The sequence below is a fragment of the Myripristis murdjan genome, chromosome 4 (genome assembly GCF_902150065.1).
Source record: "Myripristis murdjan chromosome 4, fMyrMur1.1, whole genome shotgun sequence".
In the NCBI taxonomy this organism is placed as follows: domain Eukaryota; kingdom Metazoa; phylum Chordata; class Actinopteri; order Holocentriformes; family Holocentridae; genus Myripristis; species Myripristis murdjan.
Genome location: NC_043983.1, coordinates 15,579,398 through 15,604,388, shown reverse-complemented (window position 1 = coordinate 15,604,388; position 24,991 = coordinate 15,579,398). Strand labels below are relative to the sequence as shown.

Below are 24,991 nucleotides of genomic sequence, written 5' to 3'. Positions count from 1 at the left end.
CTTCCAGTGTTGTGACCTTTGTTTACTGTCTGTCTAGTCAAAAATAGACTGAACCGCTCGCGTTGAAGATATCAGCTATGCTCTAACAGGCTCCTCACTTTAGAGCCGCTTCCGCTGTCGTCGATTGACCGATATGCTTTAAAGATGAAGTCTCAAACAGCAGAAAGCTGTGTATATTTTTGCACGGCATCCGATTTCCCACAACAGAGGCACCAACAAGTTAGCTAGCTAGTCGGGTAACGCTCGCCTCAGCTATCACGTCGTCTGCTCGCCCAACTATTTTCAGCAAGATTAGCGTAGCGTCAGCTCGGAAGCAGGTGAACATTGCAAATCTAAATTTGAGGCTGTCGACAGCTAGCAGGCTCAAACCTGTCGCGGTTTAGAAGCCGCGTTTCCCCCCGCAGCAGTTTTGAAGTATACGTTAGTTTACGTTAACCATGGCCTATAATTTCCTCAACACGGTAAGTCGCATTTGCATGGAATTGTTGATCTTTTCTAAATAGTGGTATTAGGGAGTGTTTGTCCACTGCATTTCATGGCTGTATGAATAAAGTGTTATATTGTAGAATAGGCACAAAGGATGTATGTACTGCGGCGTTATCTCAAGTTACCATATGACTAAACATCCGGTCTGCTGTTTTCAGGATGACTCGTCTCCAGCATCTCTAACGGACCTGTGCCTGACCTATGTCAGCCAGAACCTGGAGTGGTTTTGTCTGAAGCATCCTGATGGCTCCCTGTGTCTCAGAGAGGCTATACTCTTTCCACAGGAGCTAGCAGATCAGCTGTTGGCCAAGATGGCCATTGAGGGTGAGTGTTATTATGCAATCAAAGGTGCTGGTGATTCTGATCCTTAAATAAACTCTCCCCAGATGTAAAGTCTTGCAGTTTAGTTTTGACATGTGTTTCAGTAGAAATCACTTACTGAATTCTCCAAAGGCTCACCTGAATAATTAATTACTACAAGTGATTTTATGAAAATTAAACATCCAAACCATATTTCATGCATTTCCTGAATGAGATTAGGCGTATTAGCAACACATGAGTTCATGAAATAGGCACCAACAGTCTTATATTCCATTCTACAAATTGTTGTGTGACCATTACAAGTCACTTATCTATGCATGAAACCCACAAGACGGGCTATGTCAGCACCTAAGCATCTCCAAACAGTTAGGGAGACCCTGTCATTGTCTACAGAGGCGGGATTATGCGAGGTTGAGTTTGTGTTCAATCCTGTTTGAATTTCCAAATTTGACAGTTCAATAATGCTCCTTCCACTTCAGGTCTGTTGAATGACAGTACGGTGGGTGTGTTCCGCAACTGTGAGTACCTGCGACTGAGGCGAGCGTGCATCCGTACAGCGCGCATCTCTGCAGAGGCTTTCCAAAGAGCCCTGTGTCCTCACAGACTGCTGGAGCTAGATGCCTCTAGGGTCAATGCAGACCTCACCATCGCTGATATACTGCAGGGATTGGCCACCAATAAACACTGCCAGGTAAAGAGAGAACGTAACAGAGTGTGAGTTAGTGTTTAAAAGAATTTTACTATCCATGCTCACTTTTATTAATACCACTGATTCTCTGTGTGTACATATTTAAAAATTGACTACATTTGTATGTGTATTTGTTGTTATTTATTTATTTATTAAAATAATTCTACAGGAGTCCCTCCAGCGACTTGCTTTAACTGGTCTCACCATGACTTCTCTGGAGGAACCAATCCGGCACCGCTTCAGCTCCCTCCAGGGTCTGCGCTCTCTCTCTTTAGCCAATGTAGACTTCTATGACTCCGGGCTAGCAGATGTGTGTTCACTGCCTCGTCTGGAGAGCCTCGATCTCTCCAACACGTCAGTCACCAACCTGACCCCCCTGCTGGGCCTGAGGGAGAGGCTCCGCTCACTAACACTGCACCAGCTGAAGAGGCTGGAGATGAGCACTGCACAGCTGCTGGGAGTCATAGGACAGCTGGATCTGTTACAGGTTAGTGGAGGGGTAGAGCTGAATTTATCACTTTGTCACTTCAACTTATCTTATATTAAACCTCTTTATGCATGCTGACTGTCTTTCTTGAGAGAATTTTCAAATTGAATTCTCAGGATTTTGGTGGATTTTACTGACAATGTTTTTGCTTGGGCGCGTGTGGGGAAACCTTACCTATGCAGCACTTGGACATCAGCGATGATAAGCAGTTTACCTCTGATGTGGCTCGCCAGCTGCTTGGACAGCCAGGGATCCTGCCTGCGCTTGTTTCCCTGGATGTGTCTGGAAGGAAACAGGTGCGTGTGGTTGTGTTTGTATGTCTGTCTGTGAGTGTGTGAATCAGTGAACCAGTTTGTGAGTGACAGAGAATGGATATAGATTGAGCTTGATGCTCCCATATCCCTGAGTGAGCTCCACAAAGCTCTATTGAACATGAAAAAGAATAAATCCCCTGGGCTTGATGGTATACCCCCAGAATTCTATCTGGCCTTTTGGCCCCAAACTGGTCCTCTTCTACTGGAGATGATTCACTCTGCAATTAATAGTGGTTCCTTCTGTAAAAATACTAATATTGCCATTATCTCCTTACTCTTAAAAAAGGGTAAGGATCCTTCTGAGTGTTCAAGCTACCGTCCTATATCAATTTTAAATACTGATACTAAGTTATTCGCCAAAGTCTTAGCTTCCCGATTGGAACCGCATTTGCCTGCTTTAATTCATTCAGATCAGACTGGCTTCATTAAGAAGCGCTTTGCCTCAGATAATGTCCGCCGCCTTCTTCACATCATTGAAGCTTCCTGTACCACAGATTCTTCAAATGCCATTTTGTCACTTGATGCAGAGAAGGCTTTTGATCGCCTTGAGTGGCATTTTCTGTGGCAGGTTCTGCATCATATGGGTTTTGGGTCTAAGTTTTTATCAATGATTCAAATCTTATATAATGACCCAACTGCAATGGTGTTGACGGGGAACACCTGTTCTAAGCAATTCCCTATTTCTAGAGGCTCTCGACAGGGTTGTCCCCTCTCGCCCTTGTTGTTTGTTTTATCTCTAGAACCTCTTGCCCAGGCAGTCCGGCAGTCAATCAGGCATAACCCTATTACAATACACAACACCAAACATTTTATATCTTTGTATGCAGATGACATCCTTCTTTTCTTCCAGAATATCTCTCTTAGTCTTCCTCACCTTTTGAACATCTTTAAGGACTTTAGCCAGGTTTCAGGATATAAAATAAATTGGGAAAAATCTGCATTATTACCTTTGAACTCTTCCACTAGACAGGTATCTACCACTGCAGTCACTCCAAACATACCTGGGGTCCAGACGTTTAAATATCTAGGAGTATCAATTTTTCCTACAGTTTCAGCCACCGTGATTAACAATTATAAAAAAGTACTTACTGAGGTGGAAACTAGTCTCCAAAAGTGGAGCTCTTCGTCTTTGTCTTTCCATTCCCGCATTTCAGTGATTAAAATGAATACTCTCTCTAGAATAAATTTTGTTAGTTCTATGCTTCCTTTGGCTCCTCCTAAGGCTATTGGAAGAAAATCCACTCACTAGTCTCTAAATTTATTTGGGCTGGAAAAAGACCCAGAATAAAATTATCTGTTCTCCAAAGACCAAAAAATCTTGGCGGTTTAGGACTCCCGAACTTTCAGTGGTATCATTGGTCCTTTTTGTTACGCCCTCTTTCTACCTGGTTTAATACAGCATCTTGCGTATCCTGGCGTCCTATTGAAGAAAGTATTGTTCACCCCCACAGATTACAAGATCTTATTTATTCTAATATTACTACCAAACAATCTAAGATGAAGTTTGGGCCTATTATTACTGAGCTCATCTCCACTTGGAATGTGGTTGAAAAATTTTGCAAAGTGTCTCCCAAATGGTATCTTCAGTCACCCATATTCTTTAACTCTCGTCTCCAGCTGGGAGGGCGCCCTATATTCTTTTCCAGTTGGGCAAATAAGGGTGTATTTACATTTTCTGACATCTTTGGGGCTGAAGGTCTCCGCTCATTCACAGACATTCAGAAACTCTTTAACTTACCTGGCTCTTCCTTTTTCTTTTATCTTCAGTTGCGAACAGCAATGCGCACGTATGGAGTGCCCTGGGATGGTATTTTAGGTTCACACCCCTTTCATAAGGCACTGACAGGGAATAAGGGTTTGGTTTCTGCTGTTTATGCTATTTTGATGCAGGCACCAAACAAACCCCTTTCTCTTGACAGAGTTTGGAAGCAGGACCTCCCTTCTGAGGACAATAACCTGGACTGGCATGTGATCTGGCAAAACTTGTCTTTTTCTTCCAGAAACCCCAACCACCGCATTATCCACTACAATTTTATACACAGGACATATCTCACTCCCCGCATTTTGTTTAAACTTAAAGCCTTGCCCTCTCCTAATTGCACCCTGTGTTTGCAAAAGAGCTTAGGCACTTTTTTACATATGGTTTGGGAGTGCCCAGGTGTTGTGGATTTCTGGAGGAAAGTTTGTTGTGTGCTGTCCATATTACTGTCTAAGCAGATCCCTTATTCGCCTACCATCTTATTACTTAATGATTCTTCTAGTTTGGACCTACCTGCTAAACTGAAACGCCTTTTTTTGGCTGGCCTCACTGCCGCTAAAAGGCTAATAGCATGCAGATGGAAACCTCCCCATTCGTTATCTCTAAAGAAATGGTTGTTAGATTTCATAGATATAGCCATTATGGAACGTTGGGCAGCTAACTTACATCAGGCCAATCCCGAAAACATTGCTTGTTGGGATGATGCCATCACTTCCTTAAAATCATTATTGTAGTTATCTCTGGTTTTCACCTTGGGTCCTGTGGGTGGGTGGGTGGAGGGGAGGGAAGGGAAGGGGATGTTGGCACTCCTTGTATATATTTTCTCATTTATTTTATCTCTTTTCATTTTTTTTTTTTTTTTTTTTTCTTTCTATCACTCAATGCTACTGATTATAACTGATGTTTTATCAGTAATATTACTGTTGTTATCTTTTTGCTACAGTATCATTTCTTATTCTTTGGTATCACTGTTGCTATTTTTTTTTTTTTTTTTGTCTGTTTTGTTTTGTTTTGTTTTGTTTTGTCTAATTAATGTCTGCCACATCTCTGTTTGTCTGTTTTCTGTTTTATTAACTATATGGAAAAAACAATAAAAGAATTGATCACAAAAAAAAAGAATGGATATAGATGCACCTGAGGATGTAGGATAAAGTTATTTCTTGTGTGTGTGAACGCTTCAGGTAACAGATGCAGCTGTGAAGGCTTTCGTTGAGGAGAGACCAGGGATGACTTTTGTGGGACTTCTGGCCACAGATGCTGGTTTTTCTGATTTTCTCTCTGGAGAGGGAAATCTAAAGGTGAATGTCAAGAAATTCCTTTGTGTCAAGAAATCCCTTTGTAACTACCATATATCTGTCAACATGTAGATGTGCTAAATTGTGGTATGTGTGTGTGTGTGTGTGTGTGTGCGAAGGTTACAGGAGAAGCCAACGAGACCCAGATCTGTGAGGCATTGCGTCGCTACAGTGAGAGAGAAGGGTTTGTGAGAGAAGCTCTGTTTCATCTGTTCAGCCTCACTCATGTCATGGAGAAACCACGACCTGATATCCTCAAGGTGCAACTACATAATTGTCTTATTCTGTCAGCAATATATAATATGTCTCAATTTTTCTAGCCTAACACACATTCTGACTTAATTACTGATTTTACTCCCCTGTTTTCGTTGCATTCTGTAGCTGGTAGTTTTGGGTATGAAGAATCACCCTGCCACCTTGAATGTTCAACTGGCAGCCAGTGCGTGTGTATTCAATCTGACCAAGCAGGATCTGGCAGCAGGAATGCCAGTCCGACTCTTGGGTACAGTGACGCAGCTGCTACTGGAGGCCATGAGGACCTTCCCAAACCACCAACAGGTAACTGCATGCTCTCTCCTAGTAACATGCATCATGCATGCCATCTTAATCAAAGGAGCAGGATTAGATCTGGAAGTTGAGCCATGCCAAGAAATCTGTGTTGGATTTTGGAGTTGATGCTACTGTTAATCTCTTGGGAGGAACAAGATTATTGCATTTTAGTATATAAAACAAAGGAGGTATTGATAAGAACAGGAAAGTGTGTAACTGACTGTCAGGTAGTTTCCTTATCAGGTAATTGCAGTCAGACATTGTTCTAGTTGTACTCAGACAACCATTTTGGATTCTCTGTCTTCAGCTGCAGAAGAATTGCCTGCTGTCTCTGTGCAGTGATCGCATTCTACAGGAGGTCCCATTCAACAGGTAGGACACATACATATTCTGTAATGATAATAGCCCATTATTCCAAAAATAATGATACTACTCTTCAAACCTTTCAAAACATGGTTACCAAGCTCTTTACAAAGGAATATAAACCAAAAACATTTTAGAACAATAGTTGCACAATCAAACCAGGAAACACAAATGTAAAATGTCAAACTGGAGCACAAGGGCAGTTAATAAAATGTGGGTTTTCAGTTTGAATGGTTTGCATGATTTGAATGATTTGTGAATGATGTGCTGTTTTTCTGTGTGCTAGGTTTGAGGCTGCCAAGCTCGTGATGCAGTGGCTGTGCAACCATGAAGATCAGAACATGCAGAGAATGGCTGTCGCTATTATTTCTATACTGGCTGCTAAGGTATACGTAGTGTAGTTGTGCTGATCTGTGTGTGGTGTTCATGCATTCACTGTTTGCATGTTTGGCCACTCTTGAGCCTTTACAAACAGATGCTTTCCATTTCCAGTTGTCCACGGAGCAGACGGCTCAGCTGGGAGCAGAGCTGTTTATAGTGAAGGTAAGATTCTCAGCTCTGCTGCATAATGTTTGGACTTCGCTAATTTACAAAAAAGCCTGATTCTCAAGGCATACTATGCTCTCTCTCCTCGTCTGCAGCAACTCCTCCACATTGTGCGTCAGAAGGCAAATCAGGGCGTGGTAGACGCCACCCTCAAATTTACACTGAGTGCACTCTGGAATCTGACTGATGAATCACCAACAACATGCCGCCATTTCATAGAGAACCAGGGGCTGGATCTGTTCATTAAAGTCCTGGAGGTACACACAAATATGCACATGTACAGATAAGCAAACAGTCAACACTGCTTGCATGTAAACACAAAAATAGCTTAGAGCCAATTGCCATACTAGTTAATCGTCACAAACTATCATTTATTGCTCTGTTAAAGTGTGTGTGCCGAGGGGGGAGGCTGACTCACGCATGTTTTGTATCACCACCCCCTGCCCCCTTCTCTGCAGTCTTTCCCCAATGAGTCTTCCATTCAGCAGAAGGTTCTAGGACTGCTGGTGAGTTTAGTAGTATTATGTTGCACTATAGATAGACTACATAGTGGAGAAATTAGCATAATGAACACATTATTATTCTTTTCATGCCCTCTCTGTTGTGTAGAACAACATAGCTGAGGTAGGGGAGCTGCATGGAGAGCTGATGGTGCAGGGATTCCTGGACCACATCCGCTCTCTGCTGCACAGCCCTGAGGTGGAGGTCAGCTACTTTGCTGCAGGCATCCTGGCACACCTAACCTCCCGGGGAGAGGAGGCCTGGACACTCAGCCTCAGCCTCCGTTCCTCACTGCTGGAACAACTGGTAGGCCTTGAAAGAACTACTTATATTTATTGTGCTCATCAATACTCAGCTGTTAAGAAAAGTTGTTTGGAGTCTCATGTGCTTTTATTTCATTGCTCTTTAGCATTCTGCCATTCTAAAGTGGCCCACACCAGAGTGTGAAATGGTGGCCTACAGGTAAGAGACAGCTCCTTTATGGTAGTGGTGGTAGTGGTGCTAGTAGTAGTTCTAGTAGTAATAATAATATTAATAGTATCTAGGTGTTGTTTTCCTACTATGTAGATGGGAATGTGTTGAGCAGAAAAACATGGGATCCAGAACTAACCCCTGATGAACTCCACAAGTGATGTTTATAGAGTTAGATGAAAATTTCACTTCTAACAGAGTACCTTCTATTTGAGGGTTATGATGTGGACCAACTTGGTCGGTCAGCTAAAACAGCATGATCAACCATGCCAAATGCTGCACATAGTCCAAAAGGATTAATGGGATCATTTGTTTATTAGAGAAGGGCCATCCCTATCCTTGTAGTGGTCATTTTTATTTGTTGGTTTATTTGTCAGGAGAAGTGCATGTTAATAAAATTTACTGGAAATGTGCCAGAGTTGGCTAGAGGCTAATATTCATCCATTTTTTACATGTGTAGTCCACGGCCACATGTTACACTGTCTCAAGGATAACTTTGTTAAGGTAATTGCGTCAAGAAATCATTTTTCCTTAAACTTACGATGAAAATAGCAGTATGGAGATGAGCCTATAGTTGTTAAATGTTGTGGGATCCAGGCTAGGTTGAACTACAATACACTAAAAACTACAGCGAAATGTACCAGTGGCCAGAGAGCTGTTTATAGTAGAAAACATTCTGGGATCTATTTAATAAAAGACATCTTTTAGGATCAAGTATACAGATCTTGAGAAGCTCTTTTTTAATAATGAGGCAATTACAACAATAGAGCAAGCCCACTTGTTACATTTCTCAGAGGCTATAGACACACGAAGGCATCTTCAAAATATAGCAGAAACATGTAACATATACTGTAATAGTATTGTCTCTCCATCCAGGTCATTTAACCCCTTCTTTCCCCTGCTGGAGTGCTTCCACACCCCTGGTGTCCAGCTGTGGGCTGCCTGGGCCATGCAACATGTCTGCAGCAAGAATGGTAAGGGACTCACACACAAAGGCAAATGCACAACCCGTTCATTTCCCATGTATCAGTTTACTCACTCACTTATTCACCCACAACCCTTGCAGATCAGATAATATATTAACTCTAAGGGTGTGAATCTTTGGCCCAGCAGAGATTTGATTCAATTTACGATTCACTATTTGCCAGTTTAGTTTAAGAATGATTTGTATTTTTTGGAATGGTTCAGTTCGATTCAAGTTTGTGAACTACAATTCAAGTCAATGAATCCATTTAATAAACATGTGTATGCATATGTAAGCTATCCTTTCTCCTCTGAAATGTGAAAAAAAGTTGACAACAGAACTGCTAAAGAATGATTTACTCTAAAAAATGCTATTGACCAAAACCTGCAATTCTTAGTGTTCTGTCAGATCCAAGGAACATTAGATCTTTTACTAAGAATAGCAAATGAATCGATTCAGACGTTTCATACTGATTCCAGGCAAAGTCAGAGCAACTCGTTCTATTTTATTTTAGCAGATCGATGTAGTTGAATTCACAGAATTTACGGTCAGTGCATCGATGTCGTGAATGAATGCTACACCTCTAATTGACTCTTTCTCTGCAGCCTCTCGATATTGCAGCATGCTGTTGGAGGAGGGCGGTCTGCAGCAGCTGGAACAGGTGCAGACACACCCACAGACCCATGGAGACGTCAAACGATTGGCTGAGAGCATCCTGGAGAGCCTACAGCATCACAGAGCCCGCACCGGCCAGCCAGCACACACGCACACATGTCGCCGCCCACCACCTCAGCAGCCTCACAGAGGTAACCACATACACACACACACACACACACACACACACAAACACACACACCAGTGTTTACCTAGCATTGCAGTCTCTGATTGGCACGAGATACTGTAGTGGTGCATACTGAACAATTCCCACTATGTCAAATGTAAAATTTTCTGACTTAACAATGACTTTGCACAACTAAAATTTTGTTTTGGGTTTTTTTGTTTTGTTTTGTTTTGTTTTGTTTTGTTTTTTCCTCTGACCAAATTTTTAAACATAATTTTAGAATCAGGGGTCTTAATAACTTTTTAGTTGTGGACAGAAGTGAACATAACTTGATCACTATGGAAAATAAGTTATGTTTTGCGAACTGGTAACTTTTTCTTTCTTTTTTTTTTTTTTTTTTTTTTTGAGGCTGAAACTGACTTGTCCCAAGACTTGGTTAAATTCCCGGACATTTTTTAAGAACTTTTTAAGAATTACCATGTCCCACAGGAACCCTGTGATTGGATCTCTTTTCATGGGCATTATGCAGATCAGGCGGGTAGGTGCAGAAATGGCAAGTCTTATTTCTTGTCAGAAACATACACAGCGGGTATAGGTGACCAGAGCTGATGTTATTGCACAGCCTGTACTTGACGTATTCTTTGACATAGAAGGGGTCAGAGGTCTCTTCTACGTCTTTCTAGTGGGAGGCAATTCCTCACCAATCCCTGCTCTGCCATCTGCTGTGAGATATGATCATACATGGATCTATTTCTAATGCTTCCAGTGTCGCCTGTACAGCTATGTCAGCCCACACTTCTATAAAATATTCAGGTTTTTATGAGCTCCAGGGACGGAAATTGTCCATTTTTGGTATGCAGTCTTGAAGGGCCAGTAGAGAACAGAGACTAACCCATGAGTAGATACTTTTCTCACTAAAGCAGACCCAAAAGTAAATATTGCATTTAAATCTGGCTCACCAGCTGAAATCCAATCCAAATTCCAAAGCTCATCTGGCAGAAGAGATAATATTATAATTACAGTGTATTGTGCTTGCATTCAAGCCTTGTATTAACCTGTTTCCTTTACTCAGATAAGACGTCCAGACACTGATAACAGGTGTTAATGGGGCCATTGTTCAGACACAGCAAGATCTTTAACAAATTAGTCATTTAATTTTCATTCTTTCACATGTTCTCCCTCTCTCTTTCTTCAGAAAATGAGGCTCCCTGACCAAGACTGTGCCAGCCATCCCTAGAGAGTGTACAAGAAAGGACAGGGACTACGCATTTCTTTGCACACACACACATACACACACACACACACACACAAACTCAAACTCACTTATTTATTTTAATGTTTGTTTCAAAACAAAAGTATTTCAGTGTGCTTGTGATAAATAAGGAAATTATGAGAAGACCTGTTGGTCAGTTAAGCTCAATTGTTTGATATGGGATTTGTGTCTCAGCTCTGTCTTGTAACTCTTGCCATTGGCATCATGACGATGTACCAAAAACATTTGACGCGCACACATACAAATCTCAGATTTGGATTGAACCCCAAAAGTTCAGCTGAAGGTTGAGGCAGTCCGATCCCTCTCTGCTACTGAGGGTTCTGATCGTTTTCATTGGTTGATTACCTTATTAAATATGCGCATGACGTTGTGAGCTCAAGCATGCCGGAGTTTGTCTGAATGCTTGTACCATTCATTATAGGAATGCCTGCTTGTTTGTTTATAGCAGTGTTCTGTTCACTGAAATCCATGCCTCTGGGTCTGCAATACTACTGTTGCCCTCCTCTTCATTTACTCTTATATCGACTAATGCCTTTGATTTGATGTGACAGGACACTTGCCCAGGGTGCATTCAGTGGGCTGAAATGTTCCAAACATTAGAGAGGAAACCTAAATTGTAGAGCAGATATATCTATTTGGAAAGCACTACTGTTGTACAGCTGCATTGTTGTTTTTGGGTTTTTTTTTTTTTGTTATTTTTTGTAGACATGTAGGAGCCCTAAATCAGTCATGGGTCATCAGTGGCAAAACCAGCAGTGCTGTAAATCCAGAGGCGTGGAGTAGAATTGTTGTGGTTTGTAGAAATTATGGAACGCTAAGAGAAATTATGTCTAGAAAAGTATAAATGTCCCTCGTGGACACAAATGGCAATAATGATCTCGTGAAAATAAGAAATGATGGGACTCACATACATGTGTATTGAGACACAGCTGTCTTCTCCTTGAGAAGATGTGTGTATATATCGGTATGTTAGCTGTGCTTGCCTGTAGGTCTGTGTGCAAGAAACAGAGACGATGTGAGCATGTGTGTGTATGTACGTCTGTACAACTAGCAGCATCTTAAAGAGTGTATGTAATTTGTTTCATGCTGTGTACATAATAGAATGTGAGAGAGAAATAGTAATCGTTAAGACTGGTTGGAATGGTTGCACGGAAACTATTATACTGTATGGTCATTGTTAATTTTTTTCATTTTTCTTTTTAAGAGGTACTTGTGGAACAAAGGAGAGGGTAAACAGACGAGAAAGCTATTTACCTGGGGGAGATAGAGAAGCGAGTGTAACGAGGAACATTTAAGGGTCTTCCTCTAAATGTTCTAAAATTATGGGCTGTGTGAAATGAGTATCCTCCAGGAATTCATTTTACCAGGATACATTTACAAATGTTCAGAGGATCAGTAATGATGGAGAGAGGAAGCCACAATTGGCTGTAACAATTCACCCCGATGCCTACCTTCTCCTCGCTCAACCTGGGTTTTGATTCTGATCATGCTCCTGTCACCATTCTCTATGCAATTGAAGCTGATGTTGCTTTTACAAGCTGCTTTCAGACAGTGATGATATATAAACTTTTTGAGGCAGTGGGGATTTTGGCTTCAGCAGGGCTACCAGTTGGCACATGATAAAACCACTGGAAAAAGTACTGTAAAAACTAAAATAATGTTCATTTACAAGTGAACACGGCATATCGGACTACAAGGAAAAAGTGTTCTAAAATAATACTGTCAGTAAGAAACTGTCAGCAAAATCATCTGCTCACATTGCCTCAAAAGGTCAATGTGTCACAGCCTTATTATTTTCTCTCAATGAGCTGTCATTGTATGTGCTTGCTACTTTTGCATGGGTCCTTGATTGATCCCTTCATCAGTTTCATCAAGGGCAAAGTTTTGTTTGCAAGAGAAGTTCAATAAATAGAGCCTGCTTTCATTCTTCTTTTCTCAAAATCTGTCTGTTGCTCATAGTATCTTGGATTGGCTGGTTGAGCATCTGAACATTGCCCTTAATGAAGGCCAGTTTTTTTCACAGGAAGAATTTCGTTCAAACTGAAGTTTGCAAAAAGTCCAGATATAATTGTGCCATGTTGCTGCTGAGAGCCAAGTTTTCAAGTTTGAAATAAAGAATGTACATCCCCATAAACTGGAGACGAGACTGCTGTTGTCTGTTTATTCGGTGACTTCCAAGGAAGAGGTTTCTATCACCTGTAAAGCAAAAAATGTGAGTGAACAAAGTAACGGCAGTTCATATAAAAACTATGTTTATTGTATTTTGACTGTCACATATTACATAGTTTGTGTTTTGTATTCAGTGAAAAGCAGGTCTGAGTGTCATCCTGAATGTCCTAACATGACACCACTGAGTACTCGTGATGATTTAAGTAATATATTGACAATGGCCTGGAATGCACACAGACAATCAATGGGAATTAACTGTAAATGGACAGTGGAGGTTGTGTAAGGTGAGCCTGTCAATGTGAGAGAGAGAAGTACAATCAGTCAAAAGGGGTTATATAATATTACTCTCCAGTATATTGTGCTGGTCTCTTCTCTATGAAGGCAGCCATCCCCTCCTGTCTGTCCCGTGTTGGGATGACCTGAAAATAAAGGAAAAGAGTTACAGCAGCAGTGTGCCACTTACTAGAGCCAAGTTCCTGGGTATTTCACAAATGCACTGAGTATGAAAGACAAACTAAACTCAACATTCAGACTGGACTTTCTACATGTTATATAGCAAGGGGATCATCACCTACCACCAGCATCCTCAAACGGGGCTGTTTCCTATCTAAGTTGAATAATAGCGCTAAGCAAGGCATTGCACAGCACAGTGGGGTCTAGAATGGTATTAAAAGATGAAAAGTAATATTTTTAAACACATCACATGCAGCAGAAGTCTTACCTGGGCATAACACATCCTCTCTATTGCCATTCCTGAAATAATGTCAACCTGAGAGAAAGACAGAGGTTTCAATCACTGTGATTACACATTGACGATGGGGGGAAAAAATGATCCTATGAATGATCCTGTACCTCCGAGCCTCTGTTCATTGCCTCTTTTGCCATCCGCACAGCAATAGGAGCCTGCAAAACAGAAACAAACATCAAAGAGTTTAGATGCTGATGGGTTTCAGATCTTAAAGCCATGACCGTGATTATGATAGATCCCCTTTTATAGTCACTGCAACAGAACGGTTTGGTATTGCCAGACTACTTCTGTTTTACTCACCCTCAAGCATCAACAACACTGAGACAAAGTTGCATGGGCTTACAGCTGAACAACAGGAATCACTGTGTTAGAATGCTTTAGAGAAGCTGTTTGGCTTGGCTGTGTGGTGACAGATGAGGAGATGAGATCAGAGAGACAGCGGCTGTCCATCTCTGTCGGGGTGTTAATCTGCATATTATCATCTCCTCCTCCTACTCCCTGCCTCAATTTCATTCAGTACAAACACCTGTCAATCATTCAATCCACAACCACTGGACAAGAGCATGTGTTTGTTTGTGTGTATGTATGTATGTGTGTGTGTGTGTGTGTGTGTGTGTGCTATTTGTGGTCCATTTCTCCACTTGACTGCCACTCCAGCCCTGCCGACTGCGGGCATCTGAACTGGAGTGAAAGAAATATGGAACGACAGAAGCCTGGAGAGAGAAAGAAGAGAGGAGAGAGGGAGGTGGAGAAGAAAATATTAGAAATAGAGGAACAAGGAGGCGAGGGAAGGGGACAAGTGGAAGAGATGGGTTTTGGAGAAGAGGGGAGAGAGGCTACTGGGAGGAGGAGCAGGTAAAAGAGTGGGTTTGTGCCTGCAGGCAGGGGACTGCATCAGTATCTGAGTTGTGGTAGTCTGAGAAAGTGTGTGTGTTTGTGTATTTGTATTCTAACCTGGGGCAGTATCTCTCTTGCCAGGCTGAGTGCCTCTCTGTAGGCAGCATCTCCTGTCTGGTTCTGTTCTGTGGCTCTGTTTACGAGCCCCAGCTCCAGAGCTGTCTGCCCTCCCACACGCCTACCTGATAACACAGAGAGAGAGAGAGAGAGAGGAGGAGCAGAGAGAGCATGATACGCAGAAACAGACCATCTACCTGCAAGATAAGCACACTATGTATCACGAGAGAGCACGTAGAGTTGTGTCCGTGTTAGCAGTACCACCTGTGAAGATGAGCTCTTTGGCCAGAGAGATGCCAACCGCCCGCGGTAGCCGCTGACTACCCCCTGCAGGACAAACCAGGTCAAGGTCAAGTTGCAGAGGCTGTTGCTCTTGACTCATTCAGTGCACACACAACACAATGTAACACACACAAAACTGTATGGGTGTTTAAGTGCACGTGTGACCTCTGGATGTGTCTTACCCGCCCCTGGGAGCAACCCCCGCGTCGTCTCAATCAGACCCATCTGTGCAGAATGTGCTGAAACACAGACACACACACACACACATACAGAGGACAGTTGAAGGTCTGCAGAGTGCCATTAAGCTGGAGAGGACGTTAAGTCTGACTGATGCCTCTGTCAGCAATTCAGACAAACACCTGCTCACCTAGCACATCTGCGCTCCACCAATCACTGAGCTGCCATGGGTGATTTAGCCAATTGCATGTAGATCCAAGCACATGAGCACTATGGCATATGTGTCTGGCCTCACCTAGGATCATTAGTCCCTAAGCTCATCAATACATCACTGGGTGAAAATTTATTACCCTGACAGCAGGGCATATTCCCAAAAATAACCTGAATCCTCTTTTGACTATGTCCCTACACGGCAAATTTGAAAAGATCTGAAAAAATGCTATTAAAGTTATTGTATTCAAAATTTAAAAGTTTGGCCTGTTGGTGGAGCTCGAGGGAAGTTCACGGGTCACCAAAATCAATGAGAAGGGGTTCATCTACACAGCCTACAGCACGAGAAGAAAACAAGTCCCTTCCCATCACTTGCCCTAATCTTGACCTCAGTGGAGTGGGCGTTTCTTGCACTGAGAGGGCGTGTTTTGTACTAGTCTGAAGGCTTCAGATCCAATATCCATAACCAGTGCTTTTGAGGGAATAAATGTCTCACTTTAAGAGCTGTAGTTCTCTCAAGGAAGGCAGCATCTTTCTGTAATAAATTATATGACATCTCTATCACACTGAGAAGTCTCATTCTTCTTGTCATAGATCTGTGAACAGGGTGGCCTGTGGTTTGAGAGATCACCTGATGATCTAAAGGTCACAGGTTTGATCATCAGAGCAGCCACCTGTCCTGTCTAGGTGTCACTGAGCAAGACACTGAACACCTAGCTCCTCCCTCAATGAGAGTGAGAGAGGTAAAAACCTGTGGTGACTGAATGAAAGACTTCTGCGAGCGCGCGTGTTGTTTACACACATCCATTCTCCTCCAATATACGACAAAGGGATATGGTGGCTGTCAGACCTGAGACGGAGCGCTGTGTTGATACTTTTTAGCTGCAGCCTTCCTTCCCTCACCTCCTCTGAACCAACCACTGATCTGATATGACCAGATTGGTGACAGCTGTGAAGAGAACATGACATCCCCTTTCCAATCCCATTAGATCTAACATCACCTGGAGGAAGGAAGGAAGGAAGGAGGAATTCTCAGTGTATTCAAGCATAGCGCCAACTCACCCTGTTCAGGGTTGAAAGGTCAAAGTTCAGGTCACTCACCGGCAGTGCGAAGGTCGCAGGCCAAGGCCAGTTCCAGTCCACCCCCGAGGGCAAAGCCGTCCATTGCCGCGATGGTTGGCATGGGCAACGATGCTACCGTACAACAACAAAGAGTACACAAAGAGAAAAGAGTTCAAACACAAGTATACAAATCCAGGCGACAAACATAGTGATTCAGTGTATATATATAGACCTGAGGTATGTTGGGGGGTGAAACAAAGGTGAGACCGATCCTTCTGGTGCAAGAGGTGACATTTCAAAAAGGACATATAGAGGGGGTTGCAGCAGCACTTAAAAACAGAGAGAGAGAGGATACAAAAGAGAGAAGGCACTGCTGTCCACGTGGGAGAACTATACACTTGAGAGGAGAGAGAGGAGAGATAAGAGAGCCCTCAGCCTAACTGCTGACACACACACACGCACACACAGAGTATGAAAACCACATAAGCTTTTCACAAAGTGAGAACAGTGAGTGTGACCCTGAACCCAGCAAGCCGTTACTCAGCATGGGTGCTTAAAAAGAATACTTCATCCCAAAACTATATATTTCGTATCATTTACTTACCTTGTTCTCTTGAATGTCAGATGAAAATATTTTTTATTGCATGCCTCACAGTGAACAAAGGTTCCAAAAACTCTAGTGATCTCGGTTAGGAGGAAGGAGCTGTCTGGCAACTTCAACAAACAGCAGCAAGTATAACATGGAAATACCTTTTTCAAATTCTCAAACTCTTTGAGGAGCGTAATCCAAGTCTTGACTATCGATGGTACAATAAATTGATAATGCAGATATCTCCAGATAAGCTCCAGATATCTTGTAATTAGCATGGATAGTAAACTTAGCTTTGATGAACACACCATCATAATCTGTAAATGCTGTCAGCAGGAGCTCTCCACCATGCAGAAACTCATGGTGCATTCTGTTTTTTTTTTACCACCACCTCCTCCTGTTGGGAAGCACCATCAAGCCTGTCCTCCTCCACTTAGCTCCATCTGCTGCTTTACCCTGCTCACACACTCCAACAGCAAGAAACTCCTCAAAATCACAGCCATACAGCCTCTAAGATCACAGGGCCTCACACTCCCAACCTCATAGCCCTCAGTAACATCATGGACTATTGTTTTTGGATAACAAGGGCCAGTATGTCTACATGTCTTTGTGCTCCAAAAAACAGTTTTCTCTTGGAGGACAATAAAGTACGGTATCCATCTGATCCATCTGGCAAACGCGCGTTCACCCTTAGCCACCGTTTGCATGCACTCACGTTGCTGCTTCACATACTGAGTCTTACCAATCTGATTCATGAGCGATCGCAGGCCATGAACAAACAGATCAGACTCCACATTGTTCATCTGAGCCCTCTCTTTCAGATCGGCACCTGCGTCAAAACAGAAGCCATTACACATCGTTTACACACACTTTCATCACTTTATTGCAATGAGCTGTGGAGGATTTCACAGCTTTCAAAGAACCTTGCCCACCTGCACAGAAGACCCCTGGCACTAAGCTCCTGAAGATAACAACACGCACAGCTGAGTCATGGGACAAAGCAGACACCAGATCCCTCATCTGCACACACAGGACAGTGTTTCAGTCACTGGTGTGTCTGGTGAGTGTGTGTGTGTGTGTGCGTGCATGTGTCGTCATGCAGTGGTCTGCGTACCTGTGACACAAACACATGGCCCAGAGCATTCCTTGCCTTGTGCCGGCACATCAGCACCTCTGCTATTCCTGAAAGAGACAAACAGCAACAGGAAGACTGAGAGTGGCCCTGATGTTAAAATCTGGGGCTTTCCACAACTACGTCAGAGCACTACAAGGAGTTTTTTTAAAAATAATTTAAAAAAAGAAGCTGCTCCTTCCTGGTTTGCAAATGCTGCATTTCAGCTCAGACAGATTATTCAAGGATAAAACGTTTCAGTTTCCCTTATTGGCGGACTGAAAGAATCCAGGAGAAATATCAGCTAATACAGTAAGTGTGGGGAAATAAGCTGCCAAATGAAGTACATTCTGCGTTGTTACCGGTTTGTAAATTTCTCTGACATTTCATGTGTTCACCAGAGGACAGATTCAATTCCATGCCCTCCCCTGTATCTAACATACTCCAATAATTACATGACCAGCAGGGACACTAGCCTGTGATTCTCAGTGATGAGTTCAACAATGCAAAACAAAACCAACAATTGTTTGACACCTCAGGGGCTAAAGAGGAGAGAGTAAGATAAAGAAGGGCAAGGGTTATGGCTGAGCTGTGTGTGTGTGTGTGTGTGTGTGTGTGTGTGTGTGTGTGTGTGTGTGTGTGTGTGTGTGTGTGTGTGTGTGTACACACTGTAACGTGTTTGGCACTGCCGCCTGACGTCTGATTTTGACAGTCAAGACAATCACAAATCATAGCTGCACTATTGTGATTTTAAAATGGGTCCCTACCGGTGTCCTCCCCATCTAATCGCTTTAGATCCACCTCTACAGGATCAGCCGGATCTGTGTGTTGTCTACGGGTGTGTGTGCGCGTGTGTCCCGTCAGAGGGCGGCCTCCACCGGGCATCAGCGCCACTCCGACCCGCAGGATAAGACCGACAGCTCCGTCGTGTGAATCCGGCGGAGTGACACCCAGCCCCCGCCACACTACACACCGCGGCCCCGTGAGCCTGCGAAGAAAAGACATGGCTTTGCTGAGATCGTTTTGTTTCGCTCGCTCAGGACGGGGACGTCGGCCCGACAGGTTGCAGCGGCCAGGTTGCAGGAAGTTCAGCGCATGTTTCTTCCTGTGTCTGGAGGGGAGGGACTTTTGTCGACTAACTCTTGGGTCAATCGTGGAAGTATTACATCATATAACACAGCCCCAGCGTGCAAATCAGCAACAGAGGAAGATGAACGTGCAAATCAGTGATGAACTGTGAGTTTCATGCAAGCCAGTAACAACCATGTAAGCAAACGATGAAGAATGAATTCATCATGTTGTGTGAGATATATTTATTTATTTATTTAGTGTGTGTGTGTGTGTGTGTGTGTGTGTGTGTGTGTGTGTTTTCTCCTGTCTGCCTCCTCTCTCTCTCTCTCTCTCTCTCTCTCTCTCACACACACACACACACACACACACACACACACACACACACACAGGGAGAGAGAGAGAGGCAGCATGCATGCACTGTCCCCTTCTAGCCGGGTGTCCTGTCCCGTCTCTGGAGTGTCTGGAGTGTCCAGTCTTTGGCCAGACAAAGGGGGGTGTTGAGGTAAGGTTTTCCGTCCGACTGCTCATGTCTAGCCTGACCATACATTATTGAGCAGGTCTTTACAGGTTATGCATTTACACAGGCAGACAGACAGGGGCTCTGAGGACATGACAGTCTGGCTCCTTGACTGTTGTGTTCCCACCTCCTCCTGGACTGAAGGAGGCGTGTGTGTGTGTGTGTGTGTGTGTGTGTGTGTGTGTGTGTGTGTGTGTGTGTGTGTGTGTGTGTGTGTGTGTGTGCTTGTGTCCATCTGATTCATTTATAGCCCATTTTTATGTATCATGTTGCAAGCTGTTTTTACAGTTACCACATTTTTTTAATCAGTGACTGTGTTTGTTGACTGCTCATCATTTCATAATTTCATAATTTTGATGCCAGTGACTCTGGGCAATGAATCATATTAACTTGTACTTCAAATTTAAATGTGTGATAAGTGCAGGGTTTCCAGGGCAGCATTTGTGCTAGAGTGTCAGGTGGGTGGGGTTAAGTGTGTGTATGAGTGTGTGTTTTTGTTGTTGTTGTTGTTGTTTTCTTTTTTTTTTTGAGAATTGAAACTGACTGGGGAATTTGTCAGTCACATGGGTATTGCAACTGGACCAGTCACATGCACATTCACACTCACATTGGCGTCTCAACTGACCAGAGGGAGGAAGAATAAGAAAAAGCAAGAAGAACGAAAGAAACAAAGATGTGGTAAATCAAAGCGTTTGGCCTGCTGAGCCAGAGCTGGTATATTTGAGAGGGTAAGCGAGTATTCAGGCCCTCATTAGTGTGTTGGAGTGGAGTGGAAACTGGTGGATTCACTGTCTGACAGGTGTGTGTTCCTCTTCTCTGCTTTCTCACTACGTGCCCTGACATGGAAAACTGATGATCGATGACACTCAGCCCTTGAGAGTGTGTGTGCGTCAGAAACTGAGCCTGATGGACGGTGACTGACACGGCAAGTCTGTCCCAGAACAGAATACACAAGATGCTTGACTTTGCAGCTGACACACAACCCACACACACACAAGTGCGTGCGCACACATACACACACATACACATATCACAGAGAGACAATGTGACACACAGATCCTAAACCAGACGGGAAGGCACACACAGGCTCTGGTAATGACCTGAGAGCACCCGTTATTGATGGTAATGCTACCAAACAGCGACCTGCAGCCGTTGCACCAGAGGGAGGAGGAGGAGCAGGGTGAGGACAAAGAAGATGAAGAGGAGCCCTTTGTCTTGCGTGTTTCCAAAGAGTTTGATGCATGCTTGCACCCTTCCTCCAGCCTGACCTGTGGTCACAGATTCTGAGCGTCCTGCCTGCTACACCCCTTTCTGGCATCGAGAGGGCTGATTCGCTGCCCGATCTGCCAACAGGCATCCAGGGCACCAGACACAAACACACTGTCCCCTCACTTGGTGCCACAGAGGAGTGAATTCAACCACTGTGCTACCAGGCACTTCCCCTCCCATCCTGCAGGGGTCAGCCACGTATCAGAGGGCTGTTTGGAGGGGAGCTGTGTTCTGTGCTGTTGCTCCCTCCCCTCCACGGGTCTCTTCGCTCTCCAGTGCAGCCACAGCTTGTGTCAGCGCTGTCTGGGCCTGCTACTTGCTCTCATCTCCCCAGGCTGGGTCTCCGTCCTCCTCTGCCCCCAGTGTCAAGGACAGACCTTTGTGACCCAGGGAGAAACGAGCCGCAGCCCTTCACCAGCGCCTGCTTCTGCTTCTTCCTCAACCCCATCTCCCTCCTCTCCTCCATCTGCCAAGGCCTCTCCTCCTGTCAGAGGGGGCAGTCATGGGCAGGAGAGAGGGCACCGAGGCTACGGGTGTGGAGGCAGAGCCTGGTGCAGACTTCTGTAGAGTAAAGGACCCTGCAGCTGTGGCCTCATCAAATCCTGGGGCTGGATTTGGTGAAGAGGGTTGTGTCGATAGGGCACGAGGCTGCATGTGCATGAGTCAGACTGAGTGAATGGCATCCCGTTCCTGGAGCATGACGGCACTATGATCCACCCAGGGCGTGTGCAGTGTGACTGACCCTCACGTGTGACATTTTATCATTAAGATAATAATTAGATAGTAGGACTCATGGCTACCCTTAAACAAGACTGCATTCATGTGTATATAAAGTAGAGTCTATGCCGTATTCACTGTAACTAGAGGACACTGTACTTCAGGCCAATGGTTTGCTCATTTTACAGTGATGTCACACCGTCATCTTTCTTCACAGTTGTATGTCAGAGTAGTGTGGGGACATGGAGAGAGAGCAGTTGTGTGTGTGTGTGTGTGTGTGTGTGTGTGTGTGTGTGTGTGTGTGTGGTGGGAGATGTCTACTCCACCCTTAAGAAATATTGGAGCAGGTGTCAGAATAAACATAACAGTTTGCTTAAGATGATGTCTACTTGTGTGCGTGCAAGCATGGGCGTGTGAGTGTTTGCAGAGGGCCAGGGCTAGAGGGGTGGCGTTATGTGAGCGCATTAAATCCACCAAAGCGCAGAGCAGCAGGGTGGACTGGTTTAGCACGCTCTGTTGATACTACAGAAGCAACACTGGATGAGCCATCAGAATGAAGACATGGCTGTAATGACACTGAACATGATACTTTCTGACATCATCAACTCTTATCAGCTCTTACAGATGGATTTGGAAAAATTTAAAGCCTCATGCCTCATTAACATACAGTGTATGCAAATAATATGCAATCACATAGAAAGCTCAATGCATGATATTTCTTAAAAGAACAGTTCACCTGAAAAACTAGATGTGTGTGTGTGTGTGTGTGTGTGTGTGTGTGTGTGTCCAAGTGCAGTCTATCTATCCAGATAGTTTCTCTGTGATCTGTGTGATTTGGGGAGGTTTTCAGACTGCAGTGATCTTCCCTTTCCGTTAGCTCCCCAATACATTTGGAGTGGTGTGAGTATTGTTTTATAAAAAAAAAAAAAAAAAAAATGCACCTGAAAAATTAAAAAAACAACAGCTTTATGAATTAGAGACATATGGATACAGTTTGCTGATGTTCTTCAACAGAAAAAAGTCCCAATGAAAACCTTCGCCCCAAGGGTAGATATTCTTTTATGTTGTATTATTTTATTCTGATGATTGTTGGAGCATATGATGCAAGGCAAATTTCCACATGAGCAGGCTCTAGTCTTATCTTATCTGAATTATATGGATTATGTGAGGTATCCATGTCATTGTTTTTGGAAAGAGCTGTTGTGGAGTTTTTCATGTGTCCCTTTTTAATGGTTTGAGTTAGTCAAAGGAATACTGATCCAGTCTGATTGTATTGGGGTGAACGGAGACAGGGAAGATTGCAAAAGATAAATCACACAGAAAGTATCTGCATGGATAGTCTGCACTGGGGGTGGGTTTTGGTTATTTGTTCCTTTATATAAATCATGTATTTTGTTCACATTTATATCAGCAATCTTAGATGTAATAATAGGGAGTCTTTATGGTCAATAAAAATACAAAAAACATGTTGGATTTTTTCAGATGTAACCTTCTCCAACACCATACAGACACACACACACATACACACACAGAAATGCACAGCCTATAGAAGCAGTCAGGATGACTGATAGATGATCTTACTCCTCGTCCAGTCACATTAGAATGATGGAGATGGTTATGTGCTACAAAGGGAGCCTGTGACTTACAGCCTGAAAGATAGAGAAGCAAGATGGGTGGACAGTTATGACCATGCTAAGCCACAGGCAGAGAAAAAGTGATGGAGGAGAGGGAGAATTATAGCTACACAAAGAGGAGGAGTTAGAGGCAGAGAGTGGAGACTGTACAGTTCAGCTCAGGTCAAATTCACTATTTTCCACTCCTCCTCAGTAACCTGCTCACTATCATTTAGTTTAGGGCCGTTCAAAATGGGGCTTGTAGGGCAATTTTTTTGCTCCACAAAAATGCTTACCCTTTCAAAAAAAGGGAGAGAGATGTAAAGATTTAAGGGGTATAAGAGGTAGAGGGTTTTTAAAGAGGAGAGGTGAGGTGATGGTGAGTGACACCTCTGATAGAAGTGGTGGCAGTCCCCTCCGGCCAAAGGCCAGACCGGCTGTCTGGCTGCTGACAGCCGACACTGCACACACCCTTATTAAATAATAAAACATGTTTCACTGCTCAACCTCCACCCTCTACACACACACACACACACACACACACACACACACACACACACACACACACGCATAAACATTCACAAACCTATTACATGCATGCATACATACATAACATACCCATGTACTATATAGACATTTACATACAGCTATCGTGTATCTGTGAAAGATGCACCCATGTAAAACGCATACACATGTGTGCATGCACACACATGCACACACAAACACACACACACACACACACATATGCACCCCTGCAAGCTGACACCCTTTGGAGCAGCCAGGGAGGAAAGTTACACTAATGATCCTGATCGTCAGGCTTTACCAGGGCAGTTATCTGAGAATATGATCCAGCAGGGCCATTAAGACAGCAAACCCATGACAGAGGTAATAGACAGGCCAACAGACAGAGAGACTGATCAAATAGGCTGATCTTCCTCCGGGCTGCTCTGTTCTCAGTCAAGCTGTCCTCCTATTATGATACAGCAGACTGAAGACACAGCATCTCTCCAACTCCAAGCACGACAGCTTTGTAGCCATCCATATGCTGTGCACAAGTTTGTCACAAGTGCTGAAACAGGAGAGTTATCTGAGAATAGTCTGAAAAACTTCAATCTATAATCAGTTCCCTTGTCCTGTGTTTGTGTTTTGAGATTTTAGACTTTAAGCTGTCACGTTTTTGTTATGAAGAATTTTCAAAGCTCAAGGCTGGCCCACCCATGGCCAAACTTTGCTGGAAAAAATAACTTCTTATTGTTTCAAAGAGAGTAAAATATTCTTTATTAAGCTATTTTGATTCAGTATCATTACATCTTTGAAACTCTTATAAAAGTGATTTATTACTGGATGTATTAGTACAAATATTTGTGATATCAAACCAAAGAGACGATTTGTCACTTGTTAAATTTCTAAAGTATCAATGTCTCATACCGTGTTTGGCTCATGGTCCATTAGTCATGTTAAAATGCTGGTTACCCCTCATTTATCCTGTGTGATAAAATGTTAGCGCTCTATATCCCTAACAGTCCACTCAGATGAGATTGCAATGTGTTCGATTTAGCCATGGTGGGTGGACTGGTACACTGGCGGATACAGAAAGTTCTTTTATAGATATTATACAATGGGGACATGCAAAGTGGTATGAATCACTGGTAACCCAAGGCCTCAAAAACATGCTCTCAATGTGAGGTCTGGGGACCAAAGGTG

General features: G+C 43.5%; 2 protein-coding genes across 2 annotated transcripts; one reads left to right on the top strand and one right to left on the bottom strand.

The window, feature by feature from the left end:
• The first annotated feature begins 24 nt into the window (after positions 1-24).
• Positions 25-12,937, top strand: zyg11 (zyg-11 family member, cell cycle regulator). Its single transcript, XM_030049194.1, has 18 exons — positions 25-461; positions 645-810; positions 1,287-1,498; positions 1,665-1,982; positions 2,165-2,278; positions 5,237-5,353; positions 5,470-5,610; positions 5,732-5,908; positions 6,207-6,271; positions 6,549-6,648; positions 6,755-6,805; positions 6,904-7,065; positions 7,267-7,314; positions 7,418-7,615; positions 7,719-7,771; positions 8,657-8,754; positions 9,350-9,550; positions 10,721-12,937. The coding sequence occupies exons 1-18, from the start codon at positions 438-440 to the stop codon at positions 10,735-10,737; spliced, it is 2,262 nt and encodes a 753-aa protein (XP_029905054.1). The 5' UTR covers positions 25-437; the 3' UTR covers positions 10,738-12,937.
• A 100-nt stretch (positions 12,938-13,037) lies between these two features.
• Positions 13,038-19,210, bottom strand: echdc2 (enoyl CoA hydratase domain containing 2). The gene is made up of 11 exons (XM_030049195.1): positions 18,868-19,210; positions 18,104-18,171; positions 17,922-18,009; positions 17,732-17,818; positions 16,440-16,532; positions 15,134-15,190; positions 14,934-14,996; positions 14,670-14,794; positions 13,820-13,870; positions 13,689-13,736; positions 13,038-13,386 (listed from the first exon to the last, which is right to left on the bottom strand). The coding sequence occupies exons 1-11, from the start codon at positions 19,103-19,105 to the stop codon at positions 13,309-13,311; spliced, it is 996 nt and encodes a 331-aa protein (XP_029905055.1). The 5' UTR covers positions 19,106-19,210; the 3' UTR covers positions 13,038-13,308.
• Between the last annotated feature and the right edge of the window lie 5,781 nt (positions 19,211-24,991).